General features: G+C 35.7%; 1 protein-coding gene across 1 annotated transcript in view; it reads left to right on the plus strand.

Annotated features, from left to right (window-relative positions):
* Positions 1-20,856, plus strand: part of LOC107578537 (disks large homolog 2-like) — a 238,295-nt gene extending 217,439 nt beyond the window's left edge. Inside the window, exons 19-28 of the mRNA XM_016264486.1 lie at positions 5,526-5,702; positions 8,019-8,094; positions 10,945-11,044; positions 15,457-15,507; positions 15,635-15,736; positions 16,593-16,616; positions 16,954-17,126; positions 17,461-17,570; positions 17,683-17,774; positions 18,456-20,856. Of these exons, the coding sequence (XP_016119972.1) occupies positions 5,526-5,702; positions 8,019-8,094; positions 10,945-11,044; positions 15,457-15,507; positions 15,635-15,736; positions 16,593-16,616; positions 16,954-17,126; positions 17,461-17,570; positions 17,683-17,774; positions 18,456-18,562 (1,012 nt within the window). The 3' untranslated portion in view covers positions 18,563-20,856. The remainder of the gene's footprint in view (positions 1-5,525; positions 5,703-8,018; positions 8,095-10,944; positions 11,045-15,456; positions 15,508-15,634; positions 15,737-16,592; positions 16,617-16,953; positions 17,127-17,460; positions 17,571-17,682; positions 17,775-18,455) is intronic.
* The last annotated feature ends 740 nt before the right edge of the window (positions 20,857-21,596 follow it).

A 21,596-nucleotide genomic window follows, 5' to 3' on the forward strand; every position in this document is an offset into this window, starting at 1 on the left:
GACCCATGCCTATACATAATACTTTTAAAGCTCTTTTTTAAAATCTTGGCTTATATACATTTCTACATATGCCATGTCATGCCATAGCATCATTAAACTAGCATCTAACAATGGACAAAAGTTTTTTTTTTCACTAACCTATGGTTCTCTAACCATAAAGGCTGCTGTGTAATTTGCCCCTCGACTAAGCATTTAAAGAATTTAGGGGAAGCATTTAAATAATCATGTGAATGCACTTAAAGAATTCAGAATCGAATCGTTAATCGAATCGAATCGAATCGAATTGAATTGTGAATCGAATCGAATTGTTCAGAATTTGCAAAAATCGTTCTTGAATCGAATCGAAAACCTATGAATCGTGAATCAAATCGATTCGCTGTCTACCCAAAGATTCACAGCCCTGTTACAGACATTTGCTCTAGTGGAAAAATGCTATCCATCAGGTTCATCACCCATGGATGTACCATTTTCTGCTGAGCATTGTATATTACACACATACTCTACCTGTACTGTTTCTGTTGCTGTTAGACACAGATTCAGCCCTGCAGCTCTACTGCAAGATCCACACAATAAATCACTAGAAAACAAAAATACTCGGGCGCATTCACTAAACAGTTTTGGCAATTTTGCATGCAGTATTTCAGTGTAAAAACCTGCACTAAGCCAGATTCACTGTTAAATTTATATTAAAAAGTTTAAAAATCTATAAATAAAATATAAAGATAAATTAAATATAAAAATGAAAGGTAATTCAAAATATGAATAAATACTATAATAGTATATAAATAATGCTAAAACAGTACTGACCTGAATTGACCACTATAGCTACAGCTCTTGTGGTACATAATGTTTTGGTTCTTTCATCAGGTGATCTATCAGCTTTATCAATTTATCAGTAATTTTATCAGTTGAATGGTTTACAGACAAGAATATGTTCTATTTATTATCATAAGGGCACATAATGGCTGCAGAGGGGAGCGCGCATTATTCAGTATGTGTCATATGACAGTAAATTTTGAGTTTTTGTCAGCAGGTTGCACTTGCACATGCTGTTTTTTGGAAGAGTCTTGAGTAGCATCACTGTTATAATGATGCCATGGAGGAATGAATCCACTGAAATAAGCTGAGAACCTGCCAGCATTCAAACATATAAAAATATTATTTATCTCCACTGTACTGCACGTAGCTTGCAGTTTCCATAACAACCTTTAACGTCTTTATTGGCCGATGAGAGGGAAGATGTGCTTTTTTCCCTAGGCATGTGTTCCAATGTGTATGTGTGAGTGTGTGTGTTTTATCCTTTAATGAAGCAAGGGTTAACGAGGACGTTGAAGACAACAATTTGTTCGTGTATAGTGTAGATGATTGCTTTTTGCACTCAGTATGGTTTGTAACAGATCCGTAATGGTGACTAACCACCATTATGCTGTATATTATTGCCTGCTTTATAAATAATGTTGCACTGTATTGACCCAAACAGACCCATTTGCACCATCACATGACTATTAGAGCATTTTGTGCTAAAAATACAGCTGAAATGCAGATCAGTTGTCTTAATATTGTGTTTGTTGTGGAATAATGCATGCTTGTGAAATGACATCTGTGAGATTCAATGTTCCATCTATTAGAGCAGCATATGTGCCAGCCATTATGTGCAACCCATTAATTTTGTCATGTAGGTATCTGCTCACAACAGTGCAGTATGGGTAGCTTGTGTATCTTTTCATTGATTTCATCCTTGGGATGATATTGATCACCAACACATTATGCAAAGGTTTGGGGTCAGTAAGGTTTAAATATACTTTTATATTGCAATAATTTCAAATTCAATCTTCAAATTAGTGTAGAAACAACAAAGACAATATACTTTTAAGATTGGTTTAAAGGCATCTTTTTTATGACTGAAGGTGAGGATCACTGATACTAATACTACTGATACCTCTATGAAATTGATTATCCCCACTAATAACATTACATTACAATTGAGCGCTATCAATTTTAACATTTATTAGACTTGAAAAAATAATTAATTTAAGTGAACTTAAAGCAATCATTACATAAACTCATGATAATAAATGTCATATTTAGCTACCTGTGCCCTTCAGCAAGTAGGAAATATTCAGAAACTGAATAAAGTTATCAAACACTAAATTCTAAATTAGATATAGATGAATCCTTAAAGCTACAAAAGTTATTGATTTCCTCTTTTTTCTTTTGTTCTTTGATTATCAGACATCACAGCAGCTGGGCTATTAGGTTATTTTGGCTGCTTTAAGAGCTGCTCCTGCTGAACATGATGCAGATCTGACACTAAACTTTTTAACTTTTCTGACTCACTTCAGGTCTTAAATACTCTACTAATGGGCTGATGAGTTGAATCGGGTGTGTTAGATGAGCTGGGCTGCTCCAGGACAGTTTTGAAAACCACTGCATTTCAGAGACACATTTTTAAATCTGACTTGTGTAACAAATACTTACATGCATGCATGTTTTAAGGCAGCTTTGATGTGGTCGTAAAGATGTTCTGCGTCTAAATAAACTAAATTCTTGTCAAAAAAAGAGACAGAAGCAGCAGTTGTGAGTGCTCCACCCCTGTGCCAATTGCGTAAAATATTTGGACACATGGACACATGGAAATAATTATTTAAAAAAATTCATAAAAGTATACATGTATGTGTGTGTATTTATATATACATAGAAATATACACAGCACACACACATATATTATGTAAACACAAACTTTTATTTTGGATGCGATTAATCACAAGTAATCATTTTGACAGCCCTATTTAAATATATATATATAGACAGTTATTTCAAACTGTAATAATAGATGTCAGCATTATATATTTTGAATAATTCAGTAGTACTGTTTTTACTGTATTTTTAATCAAATAAATGTGGCCTTGGTGAGCATAAGAGACTTACGAAAGAGACTTTCAAAAACATTAAGAAATATTATCGACCCAGACTTTTGGTAGCGTATATAATCTAACTTTTCATAAATAATTGCAATCACAATTGTAATACCTACCTATTTATTTCCACAATAAATATAATATATTTTAAGATATGTACATGATATAACATTTGATGTTTTCATTTTATTTGATTAAATCTTTAGCCCCTTCATTGATTTTAGGCTGTGTTTGTGTTGTCTACATCTCATTTGTTGCATCTGCATCATAGGCTTCCTTTCCAAAACAGATGTATTGTCATGGTTACAAAAGGCAATATTAAGGAGAGGTAATGTGAGTGCTAGCAGTGAACAGAGAAGACTAGTATCACCTGTTTGTTTGTTTTTTGTTTCCCAAACTCTCACACTTTTATTCAGGAGAGCCTCGTCTTATCTGAGAGCTTTTATCAGGGCTAAAAAGGTGTGAAGTGCTGTTTAGTGTGTGGTGTCATTGCAGCATTTTAGGAACAGCATGTTCTAAAATGATAAATCTCTTTAATATATGCCTGTTTTTGTAGTTACATTTACATCAAGGGGTCAAAGTTTGGTTTACTTTGGCTTAGTTATCCTCTGATTGCAATTCATTTTGAAGTTCATTTTTTTACAAAGTCAATTTTTGTAAGCATTTGCCGTTAGGAGGTGGGTATCATACAGTGGGACTCCTTTGTTTTCACCCAAACAGAATAAGAAATTGTATAGACAATAGAGAGAAACATGAAATGCAATAACACTTGATTCAGCTTATCACAGGTCTGCATTGAAGCATTTTGGCTAGGCTTGCAGTGACTAAATGTACCTGGAGGAACGAGTTTAATGGGCATTATTGCTGTTATCTCTAGTATTATGTTCTCAGTGGGGCTGGCCTGTCTGTTCTTTTGTGTGCGGATGCGTCTTAGCTATAGTGCTTCCTTTTACTGTGCTTCACCGCTTGATCATCCACACTGCCCTGCTGGAGGTAGATAACAGTGAAAACAGTATGGCTTTAAAACTGTGTTTTTGCTGGCACATTTTGAGAATATCATTAAAAATACAAAAATAAAACAAAACAACTATTACTTCTCCTGCTTATTTTTGAAGTGCACACTAAAGATCAATGGGTGACTCCAGTCCACATGCTTCCCTCAGACAGTTCAGGTTTAAACACTTGTTTTCATCTGGTCTTTGAGTCTACATCATCAGTATAAAATCTGCTCTTTAAATAGAGTGTTTGTGTCTCTTTCTAAGGATGCGTATGTGAATCATGGTTATTTTTGAAACGATAGCCTGTTTCTCTGGATAGTGCTCCTCCATATGAGGATGAATGAGAGGTTTCTTCTGTCACTGCATAGTGATTCACCCACTTCAGATGGCATAGTAAACTGTGATCGCCTTTGAAATGGCTTCGTATTTCTGATCTCATCTGTGCTTCTCTCTTACTGGTTTTCTATTATGTGGAGGAGCTGAGATTTCTCATTCAAAATGATGTGAAATTTATCATATAGTAATATATTTTGAGGTTTGCAGCATCTAAGAAATACCTAGTTTCCATGTTTACAGACTGTCAATCAGAGGTTTAAGGCTGATTAGATTTTTTGTTTAAAAAAAAAGGGATCTTATGCTATCCAGTGTTGCTTTTATTTGATCAAAAATACAGTAAAAAAGTAATATTGTGAAATATTGTCACAAATTAGAAAGTAATTTATTCCTGTGATGGTAAAGCTGAATTTTCACCAGTCATTACTCCAGTCTTCAGTGTCACATGATCCTTCAGAAATCATTCTAATATGCTGAGGTGAAATATTTCTTATTATCAATGCTGAAAACAGTTGTGCTGCTTCATATTTTTTTTAGAAACCATGATACTTTTTAGGATTCTTTAATTAATAGAAAGTTGAAAAGAACAGCATTTGTTTGAAATAGTTTTTTTTTTTTTTTGTAAAAAAAGTCTTTACTGTCACTTTTGATCAATCTAATGCGTCCTTTTGAAATAAATGTATGAATTAAAAAAAATCTTACTGACCCCAGAGTTTTGAATGTATGCATATTTTTGTAATATTGTGTCTGTTACAGTATATGTTTTCCTTACAGCAGAGGAGACAGGAAATGATAGGTAGAAAGGGCAGAAATTTTCTGAATTAATTCATTGTTTAACTGATACATTTTTTAAAACAGACCAGAGATTGGCGCACTAGTTGTATCCCACAGATATATTAATTTAATATGATGTTCCCTCCCTCCCCAAACTTGGCAAGAAAAGTGACGGCAGCCGCTTATAGATTTTCAAGGCAGTAGAACAAAGCTTTCCGTTGTCGTCTCAATCCATCATATTCCCATCATACCATCATTATACACAAACACTCACACACAGTTATGAGGAGTGTGTGCTACTCTATAATATGTGCTGACTGTGGCTAGTGGCACTTATTGTACCTTTTACAGCTGTATCTGCACATTTCATGCATGCTGCTTTAGAATGAGTCAGCCATTACTGCCAATTCATGACAGACGGATGCAAAATATTGCGTGAATGTGTCAGCTCAGTCAAACTGACGTTGTGTGTGTGTGTGTGTGTGTGTGTGCCTTTCTGCAGGGCTCTGTTTGACTATGAGAGGGCAAAGGATAGTGGTCTTCCCAGTCAGGGTCTCAGTTTCCGATATGGAGACATTCTCCATGTTATCAATGCATCTGATGATGAGTGGTGGCAGGCCAGGAGAGTGACGCTCGAAGGGGACAGTGAGGAGATGGGCGTCATCCCCAGCAAGAGGAGGTGAGTTTCATGCTGAAACACCTACGTGACTAAAGACAAAACATTTGACCAGTGTAGATTTATTACCGCCTTTTTAAGCATTTTTTCTTCCAAGTAGTAACTTAATAACCACAATCCACATCCAATCTTTTTTTTAAAAGAGCTGTCAATAAATTAAAAAAATACAATCAAATACGAATACATATCATTGATATGCTAAGTTATCAAATTAATCTCAATAAATTGCATATATCAATATTTACTTGGCACAGCCACCTAAATTATGTAAATTAATGATTAAAAAACATAACATGAGTGCTTCCTTTTTGAAGGAGTAATATTTTTACTGAACTTTTTTTATATAATTAATTGTACTAAATTTACATGTGACAGCCCTACTTCTAATCGTCACCCTACTGCCCTATATTTAAGTTGGCTCTTTAAAGAGAACATTATGGTGGCCGTGAAGTGCAAAGCAAATCACAATTCTGAAAACAAAATAACAAATTACAAACGCAAATGCAAGTCTAATAAACAAAATAACATTTCACAATAGATTCTATTTACACTAAGTGAAAATGGCAGTATTTAGCAATATGCTATAATACCTATTTACACTATGTTAAAATAGCAGGATTTCTACTATCAAGTATACTGCTTGTTGCAAATAGCGGCAATTATCTGCACTTCAGTATTGTAGTACATTATAAAACAGTATGCAATAATAACGTATTGAGTGTAAATTATAATTTTAATTATTAAATGGATGCCACCTTATTGGTACAATAAAGCCCTCCCTACACCTTCCCTAAACCTACCCGATACTTTATTTTCAACTTTTTGATTATTTCCTTAATTTTAATGAAAATAAATGCCTTTACGATGTGATACGAGATTTGAAAAGGGAGAAAAAAAATTGCCAAACTTTTTTTTTCTCCCTTTTCAAATCTCGTATTAACAATAGATTCTATTTACACTAAGTGAAAATGGCAGTATTTAGCAATATGCTATAATACCTATTTACACTGTTAAAATAGCAGGATTTCTACTATCAAGTATACTGCTTGTTGCAAATAGCGGCAATTATCTGCACTTCAGTATTGTAGTACATTATAAAACAGTATGCAATAATAACGTATTGAGTGTAAATTATAATTTTAATTATTAAATGGATGCCACCTTATTGGTACAATAAAGCCCTCCCTACACCTACCCTAACCCTACCCGATACTTTATTTTCAACTTTTTGATTATTTCCTTAATTTTTATTGAAAATAAATGCCTTTACGATGTGATAAGAGATTTGAAAAGGGAGAAAAAAAAGTTTGGCAAAAGGTGGGATCGAACCCGGGTCAATCGCGTCAAAATTCCAACGACTAGTGCTTATCCATCTGCACCACTGGAGCTGATGGTTTGCAGTCACTTTCAACTAAATGTAAATAGACACGCCATATTTTTTGATTGACAGATGTCTCGTCCAGTCAGCGGTGAGTAATCCCAAACCAATGGCGGTGTCTCAAACCATACCTACCTTTTCCGGTTTGTCTGATTTGTCGTTGTGTTTTCTGACTTGTTATAATGTTTTCTGAATTGTTGTTGTGCTTTCTGAATTTTTATTTAGTTTTTTAGACTTGCATTTGCATTTGTAATTTGTTATTTTGTTTTCAGAATTGTGATTTGCTTTGCACTTCTCGGCCACCATAGAACATACAATGAAAAACAGAATTTTCCTTCTTCTGATATGAAAGAGTTGAATACACTATGTGAATAATAAACCGTAAAAATGGGTCATTCATTAATATTAACCTATCACATTATTGTCTGTTAATTCCTCTGTATTTACATAAAGAAGTCTTAAATGTAAAGCAGAACGTTCTGTTTGATTTGAAATATCGGGAACCAAATGGTCATATAAAACAAAATTAGGACAAAATTTTGATTGTTTCAGATTGTATGTACACTACTAAGTATATACTGTGTAAAAGTTTGGGTATGGTAATAATTTTGCAATAATTTTTAATAAAAGAAGTCTCTTAAGTTCACCAAGGCTGCATTTGTTTAATAAAAATTTTAGGAAAAAAACTAACAATATTGTGAATTATTACAATTTAAAATAGCAGTTTTATATTTAAATCTATTTTAAGGTGTAATTTATTCCTGTGATAGCAAAGCTGAATTTTCAGCAGCCATTACTCCAGTCTCCAGTGTCACGTGATCCTTCAGAAAACATTCCAGTATTACTAACCAAAAAGAAAGTTTGTGCTGCCTAATATTTTTTGTGGAAACCGTACATTTGTGTAGAACATTTTACTGACTTTGTCTCTATTACTGTTGCAGGGTGGAAAGAAAAGAGAGAGCTCGTCTGAAGACGGTTAAATTCAACTCAAAACCCGGTAGCCTCGATTCTAAAGGGGTAAGTGTTCTATTTGTTGAGTGATATAAACCGTAAAAATGGGTCATTCATTAATATTAACCTATCACATTATTGTCTGTTAATTCCTCTGTATTTACATAAAGAAGTCTTAAATGTAAAGCAGAACGTTCTGTTTGATTTGAAATATCGGGAACCAAATGGTCATATAAAACAAAATTAGGACAAAATTTTGATTGTTTCAGATTGTATGTACACTACTAAGTATATACTGTGTAAAAGCTTGGGTATGGTAATAATTTTGCAATAATTTTTAATAAAAGAAGTCTCTTAAGTTCACCAAGGCTGCATTTGTTTAATAAAAATTTTAGGAAAAAACTAACAATATTGTGAATTATTACAATTTAAAATAGCAGTTTTATATTTAAATCTATTTTAAGGTGTAATTTATTCCTGTGATAGCAAAGCTGAATTTTCAGCAGCCATTACTCCAGTCTCCAGTGTCACATGATCCTTCAGAAAACATTCCAGTATTACTAACCAAAAAGAAAGTTTGTGCTGCCTAATATTTTTTGTGGAAACCGTACATTTGTGTAGAACATTTTACTGACTTTGTCTCTATTACTGTTGCAGGGTGGAAAGAAAAGAGAGAGCTCGTCTGAAGACGGTTAAATTCAACTCAAAACCCGGTAGCCTCGATTCTAAAGGGGTAAGTGTTCTATTTGTTGAGTGATTGTCTTTAAAATGGTTTTATCAGTGCCAACATCCGAAATTCTATTCGCCCCAGTTTTCAGGTATAAGCAGGAAGGGCCCAATGATTTAATGACAGTTTAGACACAGTTCACCAGCAGCCCCTGTTGTGTCTCTTCACTCATCTAGTGTAATCTAAGTGTCTGTCTCTTCCCTTTCTTCAGTCTATCCAGTTTAGTTTCAGTCGTGCCCTGTCATCTTGAATTTATTTCCCCATTTCAAGTTGTGCTGGTGGGTCATTGAGTCAGTCAGAGTGAAAGTGTGTGTGTGTGTGTGTGTGAGACTCTGTCCTTCTGCCGCAGTGTGACAGCTCACTCTGAGCTCTCAGCATCAGTACAGCAGTGCAGCTCACAGAAGCAGCCTCAGTATTACATTTGTACATAAATGTGTCTCCTATTGCGTCTTTTACGAGATCAGTATGGTAAGGTCATCTGTAGTAAATATTGCTTGTTTGTGCATGAGAGGTGAAATGAATAAAACTGAAGGATGTAGGGTGTATTTTAGTTCGGCACACAACCACAGCACCGTTCAGATTTTTAGCCTTGTGATTCCCACTAGTATCCATAGCAACATTGCAGCCAGGCCTGCAAATTTCCATTTCTTTCTTGTCTCTCGTTTCTCTTCCTTTTTTCTCTCCCTCTGTCTTTTGAAGATGGGAGAGGGGTGGGGGTGTTGGCACTGATGGATTACTTGAAGATTTGTTGTGTGGTTTTGTCTTTTGTGTATGTATCATTTCAGGTTTATCATAGGATTTCACTGTTGATTGAAAATGCATTGATTAAGAATGTTTATGTGCCTTATAATAGAGAGGATTAGCATAGTCATGAATATTTCCTTCAGGGGTACAATTGGTTTAATTCCTACACTGTGCTGAAAAAAATAGTCAAAAACCACAAAAATGCACACAAAAGCACTCAAAATGATATATTTATTTTATTGCCAAACATATATCTGTTAATCTATTTAAGAACTGTCTGGGTTATATTTTACCCCAAAATCATAAGAAAAAAATGTTATGTTCATGTTAAAAGAAAATGAAGCCTATTTTTAAAACCATTGCAGTTCTTGATAATTAAGCACAATAATCCTGATATTCATTATTGTAAAGTAAAAAATATATATATATATATCTCATTCTCATTACTCTATCACATTATGTCTGGACACAATTGTTATTTTTATTAAAGCATTAATTAAATTCAGTAAAAAAAATAATTGAAAATAAATTATAATGATGTTTCATACTTTACAACTTTAAAACTAATTTTTGTTGTTTCTTTCCTTTATGGTTTTTGCATTAGAAAAATGAGGAGTGGGTGTAAAGTAATTTCAATAACATTTCATAATACAAAAAAAATCTTAATGGTCCTAAAATAGACTTGATGTAATATAATTCAAATAATTTTATATAATTTTTTCTTTTAATTTCGGGGTAAAAGATGATCTGGACATATTCTTGACGGGTTTCACCATCACAGATTGTAATTTATCAGGAAAATTACATTCAAATCAGACAGCATATTGACCTCAGGTTCACCAAATCAGCTAGAAAATCACCTCAGTCACATATATGTTACCTCATTTATTTTTCGTTGCATTTCATAGCCATTTTAAAAACAATTCACCCTCAGAACATCATAATACTACACACAAGCAGCACAAATTGGGGCCCTTTGATCAGCATGCCACCCTGTCAGGACTGTCCTGCATGCTTGGTATTTTAATATGAGTTAGTAAGTATTTTTTAAAGTCCCTTTTGCCATTGCATGGCACTAAACCAGCTTCAGTTGGTCTTTTGTTTATCATTGTTTACCTCCCTTGTATGTTCCTTCCAACTGATCATGTTTTAATTTGAATACATTTGAGCTGTCTGAAAACAGCTCAGGTGCTGTGACGTCATGGACAGCGGGGTTCGGATCAGCCTTCACAACAAACAAAGATCACCTATTCAGGATCATCCAAGCACTTTCAGTTTGAGCCAAAAACAATGTAATTAGTTCGGTACAAATAAAAGCTTGGTGGTTTGGTTGTCTCCTAGCTGTTGTCCCTCACGTCCAGCTCCAGTCGTTGTGTTGATTTTGTCAGCATGATTGTGACAGCTTTTAGAGCCCCCTGTTTGCACCATGCTTTCTCTCCGCACAGTCATTCAGTGAAAAACGTAGAAAGAACTTCATCTTTTCACGCAAGTTCCCTTTCTACAAGAACAAGGACGCTGACGAGCAAGACGGCAGTGACTCGGAACGTAAGTAGCCACAAACGCACGTGCACTCTCACACGTAGGTACATAAAAACAGCACACGCTCACACAAACGCATCCTCGGGGTGGATTGAAAGGTCTAGGTGTGTAGGTAGCTCCAGGAAGCCCATGCCCTCCTTCTTCTTCTGGCGTTACTGCCCGCCCCACCAACAACCTCACTGTCTCTCTCTTCCTCTGTCTCTCTGTCTCCCATCCTCTTTCATTCTCTCTCTCCACCCCCCTCGCCTCTCTGATCGGCTGTGTGGTGTAGGACATCTCTGGAATAGGGGAGGACGGGTACGGAGCAAAGACACTGAGTAAGTGTGTTAAAGAATGGACCCTATACCCCTCTCCTAAGCACATATGTAACATTTCAGTTAAGATTTTTTCTTTATCGTTGCGTCGTCCTAGCCGTCTCAAACAACCACAGGCCTGTCTGCATGTCAGAATACTAATATATGTTGGTCCACAGGTTGTAATGTTTTAGAGATTCCTGCTTTATCATGCTTAGGCTTATGTGGTAGCTAAAATGATGCATGAACATAATGTGTCAATAGCTGTCAAATTATTTTTGTTTAGTTTGTATGTCGAGAATGTGGTGCTATTTTCTATGTAAGCTTATTTCTTCCATGGGATAAAAATTATTTTTTTTTCTTCTTATAATTCAGCAATTCAAAACCATTTTTGTGCAATTCTGTGTTTATATCTCACAAATCTGACATTTTTTGCAATCCTGAGGGGAAAAAAGTCTGAATTGTGAGCCTTACATTTATATATATATATATATATAAACACACTTATTATCTATTAAATACAGGTGCATCTCAATAAATTAGAATGTCATAGAAAAGTTCATTTATTTCAGTAATTCAACTCAAATTCTGAAACTCGTGTATTAAATAAATTCAATGCACACAGACTGAAGTAGTTTAAGTCTTTGGTTTTTTTAATTGTGATGATTTTGGCTCACATTTAACAAAAACCCACCAATTCACTATCTCAACCAACCATGACATTCTAATTTATTGAGATGCACCTGTAGAACATGAAGTTCTCCTAATGGAAATCTGTTACATTCTAGTCTTTTGTGTTTGTCTTTTATGATGTCTCTGCAGTGCTGTGCCAAATGTTGTCTTCAGGTTTTAACAGTGTTTTTATGTTCTCATCAGGAGCATTTAGCCAACACAATTATTAAAATATGTTTTTAAAGGGGTCATATGATGCGATTTCAAGTTTTCCTTTCTCTTTGGAGTGTTACAAGCTGATTGTGCATAGATAAGATCCCTGAAGTTGCAAAGACTAAAGTCTCAAAACCAAAGAGATATTCTTTATCAAAGTTAAGACTCTGCCACGCCCCCCTAAAACGGCTCGTTCTAACACGCCCCCACATATCTACCTCGCTATGTCGAAATATTTGCATAATGTTGCCCAAATGTGCACGCAAAGAAAGAAGGCGTGGTTTCAGTAACCGCAGTTAGTGTTGAAGCAGCCATGTCAGGGAGACGCTGTGTGTTTCTAGGCGAAAGCAAAAGCACTATTTGGCCTTCCTAAAGTAGATGTATTTAGGAATCTTTAAGATTACTTTCAACAGAACAGCAATGCATTGGACTTACAATAATGTACAGTATTTGAAAAATAATGTGTTTTTTGAACATTAAAGCATGTCAACATATTCTGTTACACCAAATACACAAAATAATGATCTTTAAAAAAGCATCATATGACCCCTTTAAGGGAATACACATCGGCCAAACTGAATATTTAGTATTATTCTCAATGAATTAATATGTATTTGTGCCAAGACATAATACATAGAGAGGATAAGCGATGGATGTTCACAGAAAACAAAGCCGATATATAAGATCAGAAGAGAGGACATTTCTTTTAGGTTGAGTGTGTTTATCTCTCTTCCTCGGTACTGGGTCCCTAATTTAATCTTCTGTGTCTAATTTTATTTTATTCTTTAAACTCAAGTCTAATTTTGTCAACCAAATGCAACCAAGACTGTCAAAGTTTATAGAACACATAGATCACACTGCTACAAGAAAAAGTTACTGAGTAACCTGATGACTTCAGGTCAGTTTGTTGGAGATAGTCCAGCTCCAAAGCGTTAGCTGTCAGGCTTTGTAGTCATTTTGAGAGTGGCAGGTTTCCAGACCGAGTGTGAATTCAGAGCTCTCTGGATGAGCTTGTCACTTTGGACAGATTAGGTTTTGCCATGTAATTGACATATGGCATGATGCTATTCTAGACAGCCATTGTCAACATAATGAAAAATTACTTGTTTGTTTTTCTCCTTGGCCGGTAAACAGGATTTGTGGCTTTTATTTAATTTATTTTGGAAATAGACTCACTTGATGACGCACTGATAAAAAATTATACGTGCTGTCAGAAAGAATCATTTACAGTTTGTTTGCTTTAGCATGCAGAAAGATACAAGTTTTGTCCATGGCAGTTTTAAGTTTAAACATTTCAGAGTTACATTTCAGCAAACATTTCATTGATATGAATATATATACATTATTGTTTGGGGTCAGTAGGTTTTTTTTTTTAATTAATGAAGCACGGATGCATTAAATTGATTAAAGGTTAAAGTAAAGACATTTCTAATACTACAAAAGTTTGCATTTCTTGCAAATAAATGCTATTGTTGTGAAGTTTCTATTCACCAGAGAATGCTGGAAAAAATGTATTACTGTTTCCTCAAAAAGATTAAGCAGCACTGTTAATAAGTAGTGTTTCTTGAGCACCAAATCAGAATGCTGAAAGATTATTTGACACTGAAGACTGGAGTAATGGCTGCTGTAAATTCAACTTTGCCATCACAGGAATAAATTAAAAGTTATTTTGAATTGTGTTCATATTTTACAATATTACTGTTTTTGATTATAATAAATGCAGCCTTGATGAGCATAAGAGACTTTTGCTTCTTCTTTTTTTTAAGTCACCGTGTCTTTCATGTGATGTTAGTAGAAGCATAATTCTTAAGTTCGGGCTCTTATAGCTGAGAGTCAGAGGGCAAATGTCACTGTCCAGTCTTACAAAATGATGTATGATCTGACTCCACCACAAACTCCAGGCATTGATCAAACCCACATAACCTTGTTTAAAGTCTTCACAGATGCTGTCCCCTCAGCTTGGCTTCTGTTTAATGCACAGAACTCATCCTGCAGAATTCAAAAGAATATACAACTCAAGCTTTGTTCTAAGTTGCTTATTTTATGTTGCTTATTACCTACACAGGCAGCTGCCTTCTAAGAGAGATATCCTTACAGCCATTACTGATTTGGAATGCTCTACATAACCAGCTATGTGAGACTCAACTCGCGATAATATATTCAGTTGAGTCTGGTGCTAACAATAGAGCTCAACTCTAATCAGCATAAAATTAGCATGTTCAAATATTAGGTAAAATAATTATTTTTAATTCTACATTTTATTCATACTGTTTAAAGTGTTCTCACCTCATCTGCTTGAATTGGATCAGTAATGCAAACATGCAGTGTTGCCTTTAGAATTTAGCCAAACAAGAAATTTAAGGAGGCAGCAAAGTTAAGTTGCCTACCTTTTGGAACAGCTTTTTTTGTTGTGAGTCTGCATTTTTATGCCTCAAAATTGTGCTTCTGTGGGCAGTTCATTAGGTTGCCAAACAGATCTTCAGAGTGTGCTTTGTGTTGTAAGGCTTTAAATGGACATAATCCATTGTGTTTATGGCAATAGCTACACAAATAGAGCCCATCTAGCATTTCCACAGCATCTAAATTGTTCTGTGTAAGAGTGGAGCACTACACAGAAGCTGATTTATGTGTGATTCATTCTCTATAGTTTAATGTTACCACTGCCTATGAGAAAAATGAAGCTCTGGCTCAGAATAACACTCGATCCTATCTGGGTTTGAATCGATGGATAATAACCATATTGTGTTCCTGCGGCAGCCTGCTTCTGTTCGTTCCAGGGCTAAAAATAAACTCCTCTGGCTCTCTAAGTCCCTGTGTGCGCAGACCACCTCACAACTAGCGTCACATTGGACCTGCGTTTCCATAATTGGACTATTATATTCAATTAGTATTGCCACTGTCTGAAACTTCAGTCTCATCCGTGATTAAATTTTCTGTTGTCCATCATCGCCTTTCCGCTGATCCCTTTAATCTCCCAAATGAGCACTAACTCAATTTTGCCACTCTTTTTTTATTTTTCTCTTTTTTAATACAAATGTCCTTGTCAACAAGCACGTAATGACATTACATGCTCTCAGTAACTCATTTACACTTCCACTTGAGCAGTGCTCTGAGATGAGAGACCTTGGTGAAGGGCACACCAAATGTGGCCATGTCGATCGCCGGCATTCTGCAAAAAGCAGGCGGAGTCCTATCATAACCACCCACCCCACTGAGTATGTTTTTCTGTTCTGTTTCCAGGGAGTCAAGAGGAACTGATTCTCTCATATGAGCCCGTCATCAGACAAGAGAGTAAGTGCCTCTCCGCTGTCTCTCATGCTTGAACTGTATGACGTTCACAGTCAGTGTAAATAAATTACGTGATTGGTGTTCGATTTCAGTCAGAGATTTTCTGTGCCTGTATTATCTGTTTGAACAGTTAATTATGCCAGACCGGTTATAATCTTGGGGCCCATGAAGGATAGAATCAACGATGACCTCATTTCCGAGTTTCCGGACAAGTTTGGATCATGTGTGCCACGTAAGTACCCTACAGAGATCTTGTGGTTCCTACCCAGGTGGTTAAATTATCAGATAAACTAAACTTTCAATGGATCTTTCATTAATTATTCATGATTATATCTTTAGTATGCACAGATACTAAACCTTCAGTAGAGGCTGACTCGACCGATATCTTAAAAGAGCCCACCTGAGCAATAGTGTACTGTGTTATTCTCACTTGTGCCATTATGGATTTCAATTGGAGTGTTAGAAAAACCTCTGGCCAAGGTAGTTTGTAATTATATCCAGTAGTCTTGGGGGTTTTAAGCCTTTGTGCTGATAGCAGTTCTGATGGGGTTCATCAAAATGAGATGGTAAGGTGAGTGGCCTGACCATAAGAGTCCGTGGTGTTCCCTTCTGTCCCAGTGTGCTTGAGTGCAGTTCCTGAAACTCATTTCATTGTGCTGTGACTATCAAATCACTTATTTCAAGGTCTGCTAATTAACAAACTTCAACTAGGTCACTAGTTAGTGATGCTTTCAGAAGTTACAAGTGGTCTAAAGAGTAAATAAAAAAACACTAAAAGCACTTGGAGCAAACCTTTAAAGTAACCCTTCGTAATCCATAATTTGTAACATTTCCTTTGTTTTCTAATTTTCTTCCCTTGTTTATTGGGAAAGAGCTTTGTTGGCTTGTATTAGTGAAAAAATGAACAAATTGACAATACTATGGAGGTCTTCATCTCACAATAAAAATCCCATATCATTCGGAGAGTTTGCTGATGAGTGCCACAGAGCTCTTTCATGTTTTACATCTTAAACCGTGTATTTATTGTTTGTTTTTCAGTTTTCCAGACTTATATTTAACCATTTTTGTTTGTTCATAATTTAAAAAAGCGGCTAACAGTTCTGATCAAGAAGGTAAGTGAGAATATTAGTCTGCAATTAGCAAGATTATAAGTAGAAAATGTAATAGTTCTTCCCTGTAGTATACAGTTCATCCTGTCAGTGGGATCTATGGGTATTTCTGCTTAGATCACTGCTGCTGTTCTATCTCTTAGTATGTCACCCTGAAAGGTAGACATATAATAGTTTATTTGTAATTGTAAGTAGACTTGCCCTCCGTCCTCTGGCAACTTAAGGTATTCCTTATGAATGTGTATGTGAATAATGATGATGATGATTTTTATGTGTTGTAGAACAGAGTACCCAAATCTTTAAAAAAACTAAAGCCTGGATATTTTTTAACCAATTTCAGATACTACCAGACCAAAGCGGGATTATGAAGTGGATGGGAGAGATTATCACTTTGTGTCCTCACGAGAGCAGATGGAGAAAGACATCCAAGAGCACAAGTTCATCGAGGCTGGACAGTACAATGACAATCTGTATGGAACCAGTGTACAGTCTGTCAAATATGTGGCTGAGAGGGTCAGTAGCATTACTATTTATATAAAGTGCTTTGAATTACCATTGTGAATTAAATGTGCTACAGTATATAAATAAGCTTGCCTTGCCTAACGTAGATTTCACAATTTGGGATGCCTAGCCAGTTTAGCATGTTTCAGATGCACAGTACTTGCCAGTAAATGCGGTAAAGAGTCAAACTCAATATCTTAGAGGCCGTTATTCACAAGACTTTTCCTTGCTAAACATCTCATAGGCCAACACTTGTCCTTGTGCCCTTGAATGTGTCTTTTGTGAACGGCCCCTTACTCTACTGTTCAGCTTCCTAGCATTTACCAAGTCCTTTTTGCTTTTCTAGGGAAAGCACTGCATACTTGACGTGTCTGGGAATGCGATAAAACGACTACAAGTAGCACAACTCTACCCCATTGCCATCTTTATAAAGCCTAGATCCATCGAGTCCTTAATGTAAGTTTACCACACACCTCTATGATGCCGTATATATGTTCCATAAATAATAAAAAATTCCTCTGCACTCAGACTAAGGGACTGATACGCTTCTAAAACCTGTGTATTTCAGGGAGATGAATAAGAGGTTGACGGAGGAACAGGCCAAAAAGACGTACGACCGTGCCATGAAACTGGAGCAGGAGTTTGGCGAGTATTTCTCAGGTAACAGAAAAGTTCGTAATCCATCCAGAGGACCTGAGCAGCACTTTTATGCTCAGATATCACTTCATTTGCATATTCTGATAGTCTCTTGCATATGCATTACCTCAGAGGCCAACCACTGCAGCCTGTTACATCCATCATGTTTGACAGCAGAGCCATGGAGCTGATGGTCTCCCCTGAGTGAAACACATCAACTTTCTCTTGAAATTTGCATTAGCGTGACCCCCGAGAGTCTGTATGGAGGAATGTGAAAAAGCGTGCAGCGACATGATTTTGAACCCGTGTGACTATTCTAGTGCTTTTAATTTTTTTATTCCGTTGCTCTGAATCTGCAAGAAAGCTCCTGGAAGAGATTTTAAAAGTCTGTTGCTTTACTAATAATGCATACTTAAATAGAAGAGCTATTTTTCTTATCAGAAAAAATTAAATATATTTTTTAATGAAAAGGCTGCATAATTCTCACTTCTTTGTTAGATATTCTTTTGCTGGGTAAAATTGCTATTCTTACAATTTATGCAGAAGAATCCATGAACAATGATGTGGCTAATGAGCCATTAAGTTCAAAAACGATCATTATGAAACATTGTCATCAGGGGTTCTTGTGGTGCAAAATGAAAAAGATGTTAATCTGTAAAGTGTTTAAAAATCTTTTAACATCAGCTCTTTCTCTTTTTCTTTCAGCGCTGGTTCAAGGAGACACACTAGAGGACATTTATAACCAGTGTAAGATGGTGATAGAAGAACAGTCTGGACCTTACATCTGGATTCCCTCAAAAGAAAAACTATAAAAAAAAATCACCTTACCCTGGCAGGGACCTTGGACTGGAGAAAAAAAACACACATAGGAATAATTTGTAATATAATATAAATTATTATTATGGCAATGTTTATTGTTATCTCTTACAGTGTTTTTTTCCAGTTTGTTTGTTTGTTTATTTTACATTGCATTTTTCACTTTCAATATGAATGTTCCTGAATGTACGCCACAAAGTGTTAGAAGCATTTTTGGTCTCAACAAAAAATATTTATTGGTTAGCATTTTAATTTAAAGAAAAAAAGGAAACCAAATTTAGCGCTGAGTATTCTTCTTCAAACAATCTTCGGTTGGGATTTCGAGCAAAAGGTCAGAGTAGGTCAGATCATCACGGATGATTTCCACACCCCATCACCACCTCCAAGAAAACAAAAATCTATGTTGATATCAGCTTGCTTCACTTTTCACCCAATCGGTTGGTTTCACACATCTCATTTCACAAACTCTCTAGCATCTGTGCACTCCTGTGGCTAACAGCACACACACATTGATTGTGTTGCTTTTCGTTGTATTATTTTGTTAATTTTGTTTTGTACAGACTTGTTTGTTTTGAAAGATTTCGTTCCAATTGTACGTTATTTCTAATGGATCCTTTCAGAAAAGAATCTTGTGATTTTAAGATGCTTTAGTTAATGTAAATGGATAAGGGGATTCAACTAGCTTTAGGAAATATGACACTATATTTTGCTATTTATATTGATAGAGGACACAACAGCACAGAAAATATTTATAAAGATGGTATATAACTTTGTCTAAAAATCATTTTGGAAAAGAGATTTTACTGGTACTGGTGTATCATATTGCGTCGTCGCTGTTGTGTTGGTGAGAATGAAAGGTAATGAGCGCATGTTTTCCCTGAACAAAACTCCCCCTTATCCATCCAGTTCCGGAATCCGCTAATTCTAAACCGACAAGAGTTCTGAAATTCTTGGAACTCAACTTTAATTGGCTGAGGATTCTACTGAATGGGAATTGAGTGTGTTTCAGCTGTGTTCAGATAACAGGAAGGAGCCTGATGTTTGCGAATCATTCGTTGAAGTGTTGTTCGGCCTCCCTTGAGCACCCTCTAAAGTGTTTACAGTACCTCAACTAGAAATGAGGGCCAAAGGGACAAGGTCTGCAAGAGGTCTTGCTTTTCTATAAATGTGTAGTGGATCATTTTAGTTTTTTTTTTTCATTTTGGCATGCACTTATGAACATGACCTTGGCTTCCTGTCCACACATTCATGCCGCATACTTATGTCATTTGTGCCCTTTCCATGTATAGTTGAGAGATATTCCCGTCCTTGTACATTAATTGTAAAGCTCTCACCATTTGTGGAAACTACAAATGCCAAAAGCCATTGACTCTGCTCACTCGTTTCAAATGCGGTGGGAATTATTTGTTGCAATATTTATTGGGAGATGATACAGCACGGTTCTGTGGCAAGAGTCTTTTGACCTACTGGTCACCACTTGCCTTAAAAAAAAGGGAAGAGGCTTTTTGGGCCAAATAGAAATTTTTTACACTTTCTTGAAGACTGAGCACTTTTGTACATTTGAGAAATTATTCACAGATTGTGTTCAACCAGATGGTGGACACAGAGGGGGATTTTCAGAAGAGGGAAACTGAATATCACAGTGAAGCTCTTAATGGTGTAATATGAAACTTCTTTGAATAACAATAGATCCTGTATATGTTATTACGACAGTGTAAACCATGGATGGCAACAGTGACTTGATCAATCAGAATATAAATTGAACATTTTAAATGCTGTGAAATAATTTTTTCTCTTCTAAACGTGCAGTTTTTTCTCCTTATTCAATGTGCTTGTGATTGATCATCTGTAGCATATCATTTTATTAATTTAGTAATGCAGACAATGGATCATGAAAGTATCTCACAGGATTTTGTGTACCCTTTTTGTTACGAATATTTGCATTTAAATCTGTTGGTATTATTCGGTAATCAAAAGTGAATCTCAAATGATGCTGTAGCTTTAGTGAAAATCAAAACCCTGCAGTTTGTACGCACTTGAACGAGGGTTTTCGGAGCCTTATGGTGCTCATAGTCTGATTTGGTCCATTAATTCCAAGTGAATGTTCAGCTTAGTCAAATGTGCTGAAATGGGGTTGTTTTTGTCTCAGGGTTGCCAGATAGGGCTTAATCACTGATATTAAACCTTCGGATCAGAGTGCATCTGTTTACCATTCAAATCTCAAATGTTTTATTCCTGATACCTGCGTTGCATTTAGTCTATTCCTTTGTTCTGGAGCGTCTGTGTCTGACGAGTTCGCTTTGTGATCTATTTATCCCCAAACGAGGATGCAAATTATTTTCCACACATTGTTTTTTTTTTCCTGAATCCCAAATGATATGTGCAATTTTGTATATAAATATCTGTTTGCACTTATTGTAGTTGTTTAGGAGATCTTTAATTAACACTGTCCCCCAAACCTCTGTTTTTTCTTTTCTTTTCTTTTTTCTATTTATATCACAGGAGATTAAAGTTAAATTATTAAACACTTACATCTACCTTCTGTTTGTAAGTATCATTTCCCAGCATTCCATGGGTGTAACAAATTAGGCATACTTAGTTAACATTTGTTAAAAGGAAATAGTTTTATTTTTATTTCAGTCTTTTTCTTTTGGCTTTTCTGAAGGAAAAACAAGGGAACCTATTCTTTGCATCCTGTTGCAGTATGTATTCCTGGTTGCTTTGAGGAGTCCAAATAAAGACATTGCTTTAGGTATACATGAAGGTACTCTACTCTTAAAATGTAAATGAAAGATTTGGTGAGACATTTACACTCTTCAGATGACTGACAGCTGTCTCTCAAATGCTTTGACCTGTTTTGGTCTCTTATTGTGCACAGTGAGAGTGCACCTCTTTACTGACATCTAGATTTGCCTTTTAACATCAATTAATCTGCTGCTTACTCCATGGCATGTCATAATTTATATACAGAACCTTTAACAGAGTTTGTCATGCAAGACAAACCACTTTCGCTCCAAATTGCTCTGAAAG

This window comes from Sinocyclocheilus grahami, unplaced genomic scaffold, assembly GCF_001515645.1.
Source record: "Sinocyclocheilus grahami isolate Dianchi unplaced genomic scaffold, SAMN03320097.WGS_v1.1 scaffold32.1, whole genome shotgun sequence".
NCBI lineage: Eukaryota > Metazoa > Chordata > Actinopteri > Cypriniformes > Cyprinidae > Sinocyclocheilus > Sinocyclocheilus grahami.